The sequence below is a fragment of the Aplysia californica genome, unplaced genomic scaffold, assembly GCF_000002075.1.
Source record: "Aplysia californica isolate F4 #8 unplaced genomic scaffold, AplCal3.0 scaffold00326, whole genome shotgun sequence".
Lineage (NCBI taxonomy): Eukaryota > Metazoa > Mollusca > Gastropoda > Aplysiida > Aplysiidae > Aplysia > Aplysia californica.
The window spans coordinates 556,468-563,431 of NW_004797596.1; the positions used below are offsets into that span (position 1 = coordinate 556,468).

At 42.6% G+C, this 6,964-nt stretch overlaps 1 protein-coding gene across 1 annotated transcript in view; it reads right to left on the bottom strand.

Annotated features, from left to right (window-relative positions):
* Positions 1 to 326: 326 nt before the first annotated feature.
* LOC101862125 (pre-mRNA-processing factor 19) overlaps positions 327 to 6,964 on the bottom strand; it is a gene marked incomplete in the record, with an annotated part of 19,231 nt that continues 12,593 nt past the window's right edge. Inside the window, 6 exon segments of the mRNA XM_013084895.2 lie at positions 327 to 619; positions 1,785 to 1,947; positions 2,281 to 2,442; positions 3,131 to 3,200; positions 4,429 to 4,584; positions 6,029 to 6,214. Of these exon segments, the coding sequence (XP_012940349.1) occupies positions 472 to 619; positions 1,785 to 1,947; positions 2,281 to 2,442; positions 3,131 to 3,200; positions 4,429 to 4,584; positions 6,029 to 6,214 (885 nt within the window).

Genomic DNA, 6,964 nt, shown 5'->3' on the forward strand with positions numbered 1-6,964 from the left:
GAAGAAAGCAGATCACTTGAAAAGTAAATCTGACCACCTCTGGGACATGCCTGGCACTCCTTCTACCCATCATCTTTTAAAAAATAAATCTCCTCTTTTTGTTCAACCCTATCCGTACGTTGTGTTTTACTATCGTATCCATACGACGTGGGGAATTCTGTGCGACCATTTAACCCTATCCGTACGTCGTGTTTTACTATCGTATCCATACGACATGGGGACCTCTGTGCCACCACTTTCCAAAGAGGAAATCAACTTGTTTATCCGATCCATACGCTTTGAATAGCAGTCTGTAAAAATGATTTTTTTAGAAATATTGGAAGTTTCAAAGAGACCTTCATACAAGAAGTATTCTAAAATGTTAAGAACACAACCACGGGGTACAAAATGACCCCGGGGCGTACGGATAGGGTTAAACACCAGAAAAATACAATGCTTCAGCCAACGTCTTACTACTAAATAAAGTCACATCTACTCGGAGAGACCAAAGAACTTGACGGATCTGTCCATGCTGACGGAGGCCAGGAAGGAAGAATTGTGGCCGAACCGCACGCCCGTGGCGGCCGCTGTGTGGTCGTTGAAGACAGCCAGCTCGTTCCACTGCTTACATAGGAACACCCTGAGAAAGAGAAAAGGTTTATAAAGTTTTAGTAGAGGTTTTACGGCGCTCGCAACTGCATATGGTCATATGAGCGCCAGAAGATTAGAGCTGTTACAAGAGAGTAACAAACATAAAAAAAGAAGAAGGGGAGATAAGGACGATAGATGTTTGATAGGAAAGAAGAAGCAAACCACACCAGAGCACCCGCCAACCACCCACAGAAAAAGTTTGGTACAGTTTTAGCAAGAGTTTCCCGGCAAGAGAACATTATTTTCCCCAGACAGGGTCGAGATCCTGAAATGTCTCTCTCCCCACCTGATTGAGGAGGAAGATAGGGAGGCAGAGGCCAGTACTGCCGCGGAGAGGATGATGCTTTTGGGAATACAAAAAGGAAGTGGAAAATCTGACATCCTTGCAGGAAAGAACAGAAGAACGTTCAACCAGATGTGCACTGGCACAATCAGAAGACTCGGAAAGACTCTCGGCGGCATTTCGGAGAGAGCAACGGAGCATCAATGGACATGTCCGGAATGCAGGGATGTCGCTTCCTGAAACAATGACACAACAGCAAGAGTTGACAGAGCGGCACATGGCTAAAACACCACCTGGACATGGATGGCTGGTGCCTCTATAAATAAATCATTGATGGTCAGGACAGAGCGGCACTTGTAACACAGTAAGGTCATACAGGTGTCAACTTTACTTTACTTTTCCGATCCAGCGGCCATTTGGGTTCTAGCCCTTCGGTCTGTCGATATGGCAAAGAATTTACAGGTTTTAATCAGCTGTGCTTTGTCGCTGTATAGAGAGTTTCCGATGTCTGGGGAGGCAGGCAGGTAGGTAGGTGCTACGCAGGTCACAAAGTGCTGGGCAGTTAAAGAGATGGTGTGGTACTGTTTCATCCTGGCAGTCGCACAACGGGCAGTCGGGTGGGGTATCCTTGCAGATCCTATTAAGGTAGGAATTTAGTGGTATGTGTTGTGTTCGCAGGCGAAATATCGTGACTTGTTCTCTTCTACTCAGGGAATTTATTGCATCATACAGGTGTCAAAGATTAGAGGTGTTCCTAGACAGTACCAAACAAAGAAAAGAAGAGCGGAGAAAATGAGGATAATAATCATTTGATAGGAAAGCTGCCTAACAAATAGTTGCTGAGCAGTTAAACGTAAGAAGAGACATTTACCTGACATCGGAGCCTGCCACGGCGAGGTACGTTCCGCTCTGGTCGAAGCAAAGCCCCTTCACCTCGTAGTTGTCCTCCAGCGCAAGCGTCTTGAAGTTCTTCAACTTGCGCAAGTCCCACAGCTTCACCACCGAGTCCTCCGCCGATGTGGCCAGGTAGTAACCTGTCACGAAAGTTTTGTTTTAGTAAGAGTTTTTTTGGGTTTCAGTAAAAGTTTTACAGCACTTGCAACACAAAAAGGTCATTTAAGAAAGGCCGAAAATTAGAGAGTAACAAACACAAAAAAGAAGGAGAGACAAATAAAAACGATAAATGTGTGATTGGAGAGAAGGAACAAACCACACCTCAGCACCCGCCAACCACCCACTCCCAAAGAGTTTTTAGTTTTAGTATAGGTTTTACTGCGCTGGCAACCGCATAAGGTCATATGAGCGCCAGCTCCCAAACAGTAGAATCTTGCAATAAGCAAGGAACCCAAAACAAAAAAGTCCCCCACCATTTTCAGAGAAGGAGATGCTGGTGATAGGTCCTTGATGGCCCTGGAAGTTGGCCACATTGGCCCTTTCCTTCAGATCCCAGATTTTGATGATGGAATCATCCGTCCCGGTGCCAAAGATAAGGCCGTCAGGATGGAACTGTGCGCACGTCAACGCTGGCACTGAAACAAACAGACAAAACAATTTAGAGTAAAACTTGTTTCTTAACTCTTTAAACCCTGAGTTTTCTCCACAGTTTCCCTGAGTTTTTTTCTACAGTCACCTAAACCTGGTGCACTACGTCTCATTATAACAACCCCAAAAGTTTGCCTCCAACTTCTAAACGGTGGAAACAAAGGCTTAGTCAATACTAGAAGACTTGGTTCGGGAATAGTTCCGAAAAAAGAGCAAAAAGCTAGCTCTAAATAAAACGAAAATGTTGTCAAAAAAATAGAAATTGCATACTGTCTTTTATGAGCCACCACTTTCTTTTAAGAATAAGAATAAATAATAAGAATAAATTACACTTTTATTTGTCCCAGAAGGGCACTTTGTTTTACAATGGCAAACATACATACATAAATACATTATTATAAATACGTACATACATAAATACACACATAAATACACACTATTACACAAATACAGAACAGTTTACAAACAATGCCACTGTCGGTCGCCACGGTGCAGCGCCCTGTAATTTGAGCTAGGGTTGTCGTGTCTTGCTCAAGGACACACTCCAGTGACCACCCATCTGATCCCCGTGTCACCGACACTTGCTTGACATTGCTTGAGTCAAAACTCACTACTCACTTAGCCACTGGAGCCCCCAATGTGGGCGGGAAGAAAGAGAATGCTCCAAACACTTACTGATTTGTCCTGTCTTTTCCGATACTTTAGTGAGAACTCGGCCGGTCCTGATGTCAGAGAAAGCCCAGTGCTGAGGAGATAACACACGACAGTGAGCCTATGTATCCTTATGCGCGACGCGACCAATAACTCACTCCACTTGCCCAAAAACTGACGCGAGCCTGATTCCAACGCTTCGTGACATACATCAGGGTTCCTGCCGTGAACTCCACACCAAATTCAAGGAGATTTTAAGGAGGTTTCAAGGAGAAATTTTTAAAATCCAAGGAGATTTTAAGGAGGTTTCAATGAGAAATTTTTAAAATCCAAGGAGATTTTAAGGAGGCTTCAATGAGAACTTTTTAAAATCCAAGGAGATTTTAAGGTTTCAATGAGAAATTTTTTTAATCCAAGGAGATTTTAAGGAGGTTTCAATAAGAAATTTTTAAAATTCAAGGAGATTTTAAGGAGGTTTCAAGGAGAAATTTTTAAAATTCAAGGAGATTTGGTCAAGATATCAATGATGACGATAGGCCTACACTTGTCCGAAAGAAATCATAGTTTTGATTTTCCTTCAAAAACTTGATTCCTCCAGTCCGATCTGGCAAAATTCAAAGGAGTTTTCAAGGAGGTTCCTCAAATACAAATAATTTTCAAGGAGATTTTTCTTTTTGAATTCAAGGAGGCCGCGGGAACCCTGATGTTGCTGCACATTTCGAACCACTAGATACAAATTAGAAACGCGAATGTTCATTTTTCAAGGTACGCATGTAGTTGCCATTGATTAGAGTTTCAGACCGAGAGAAAAAAGAATATAAAAAACCAATCTGCACGACTAATAAAGCATTTGTCTATACAGCAAGTCTTCAAACATTTTCAAATGACTATAGTGCACATTCTCCACGAGTTTAAAGAGCGTTTATGGATGAAAGCAGTGATGAGGAGTTAGATTTAGAGTTAGAAGAAGAAAGTTCAGATGATAAAGATGATGAATCAGTACCATTGGTTGGAAGATCTAGATTTACCTGACCCCAAAGTCTCATCTTGTCGAAACAATTTTTTTTTGAGAGCAACTATAGTGATCTTGCAGCCTTGATCAAGGTAAGACTGTTATTGTGAATGTATGATTGACTGGTACAAGAGAAAAATTCAGAAATTGTACTTTTTAATGGTGTAAGTGTGATTTTTGAACTATCGATAGGAAAAAAAAGGTGACCTGGTAAAAAAGTACAAAGAAAGTGCATCACGGGGTATCGAGAAAGGGAACGTGGACGCGTCTTCAAAGAGTAAAATGCCCACACAAAAAAATGAAGACCAACCATGTCTGTTGAACAGGAGAGTAGGTAGTCTCCTGTGGCGTGGAGACTGATGCCTGTGACTGGAGCGTCGTGTGCGCGGATGATCTGTCCACAGGTTGCGGTCTGGATACCCCACACGCGGATAGTGTTGTCCGGAGAAGCAGAGATGACCAGTTCCTGGAAAGAACAAGTTAACTTTAACAACAATCCAATAAATCAGGACATGGGAGTATAAAACATTTGTAGAAAACAAGTATCAAAGTTCTGGTTTTAGTAGAGGTTTTACGGCGTTTGCAACTGCATATGGTCATATGAGCACCATGGGGTGGATGCCAACAGAGAAGTCCATAAAGGGAATCAGACTTACTTTGCTCACCTCTCTAGCTTCAACAGCACAAAGTCTGCTTTGACTATCAAGGCACCCCGGAAATAGCAGGTTACAAGAGTGTGACAAACATACAAAAGAAATAGAGGGAAAACGACAATAGTAAGGATTAGGAAAGAAAAAGAAGCAGTTCCCTGATGTAGACCAGGCACAGTTATGAGCGTGACATTGATGAATCAGCCCATTAACAATTCTACTGTGCATGAACGAGAAAGGTCCCCCCTTTGGGAATGGCCTAAAGACACTTCAGTCCGTGGCACCGCCCCGGGGGATAACATGTATAAAAGATCATGATGACGAAAGCACTATAGTTAGTATAAGGACACAGTGAACATACGCGAGGCAGTGTGGTAAAATCAGGCGCAAGTTAAAAAAGTTGGAAAGGATATCACAACAACTGCACTTAATAAGGCTCATCACCATCCAGTGCCAGATCTGCGACAGACATCGGCGATCATGATTTTCCATTCATTCCTTTGCTCGGATGCTCTCAAAAAAGCTACGTTTCCCTGTAAATAAGGCTATGGGACAATAAAAAACAAAAAAACCATGTCAACTACGGTAAAAATTCGATCTATTTCTACTATCAGTGCTTCCAACAGACACAGCAGAAAAGTAAAGAAAATTATCTGCCGAGAGTCTGGGGGCAGCATAGAAAAAAAAGTTTTTTCTTTTCCTGAAATATTTTGCTTTCTCAGCTAAGAAAAGTTGAAAATCTCGCCAAAGATGAGTACTTTCTGATACTTTTCCATAGATCAACTCTAGGGGGGCCTTTTGATTGGTCTAAGTGTCTATCTATTGGAAATACTTTATACAGCGACAAAACAAAGCTGATAAAATCCTGTAAATTCTTCGCCATATCGACAGGCCGAAGGGCGAGAACCCAGCCATATCGACAGGCCGAAGGGCGAGAACCCAGACGGTCGCTGGATGGGAAAGGTAAATGTAAATCTAAGTAAAGTCAAGTTGTTCCCGACATTGGGGACTGCCTTGTTAGTGAGACAACATCCTGGGCCTTCCGCATGTTGTGGTAGGGTGGCCAGTTCCTTTCCATGCCGCCTTTACCTCCCCAACTCGAAGTCAGGTACCCATTACTACTGGGTGGGAGGGGGGGGGAGGCCTAAAAAATCAGTGTCCAAACCGAGGCTCGAACCTGGACTTTCCGCTTTGGAGACGAGCGCACTAACCGCTCCGCCACCGCCGCTGAACCAAAAGACTTGCAAAAAAAAATCTTACCTCCTCTGGATGGTAGATGACACTTGTGACCTTCTTCGTATGACCCTTGAGAATGGCCATGACCTGCTCTGTGTCTTTGTTGAACACGACAGCGTTTTTGTCGTTCCCGCCCGTCACGAGGCGAGACGTGTCTCTGAGGCACAAGTCAATGGCCAGGATGCCAGGAACACTGGCACTGTGCAGACCCTGGGGAAGGAACCACAGTTAGTTACAAACTCTGGCAGTTTTGTACATACATACATCTGTGGGGCACCCTGGCATCCTTGCCACCAACTCAAACGACCCACGGGAGATGTAAGGTGCAACTAATTCTACATGCTAGAAATGAGATGAAATCATCCATCCCCCCCTCCCCCCCCAAAAAAATAAACAACAACAACGAACAAACAACACACACGAAAAAAACCACAACCCAACCGTATTTCCAACTCATTATCTACAACAACAAAAAAAAAAAAAAAAAAAGGGGGCAAGTTCCACACCAGCAAATTAAAAACCAACTTAGCCAAGTCAGAAAGACCGCACTAAGCTTCAACAGATTTCACATTCTTGACAAATCCAACTAGATTTCAGAATTCACTTTATCGAATTTTTTTAGGCTAAAGAACAGCCATCTCAATATTGTGAACACTTTTTATAAAATGCTCAGTGGATAGAGAATTAAAAGTGTTACTAACATTTCACAATAGAAAAATAATTTTTAGTGGAAACAAATTCAGGCTTCAAAGCTTTGAACAAAATCTCTGCAGGACTCTCTCTTGCTTTACTTCACATAAATTTATAATGATTTTAACTTTTTTTTTTAGTAGAGGTTTTACAGCGCACGCAGTGGCATAAAGTCATATGAGCGCCAGAAGATTAGAGGTGTTACAAGAGAGTAACAAACATAAGAAAGAAGGGGAGATAAGTACGATAGACGTTTTATTCTAGGAAAGA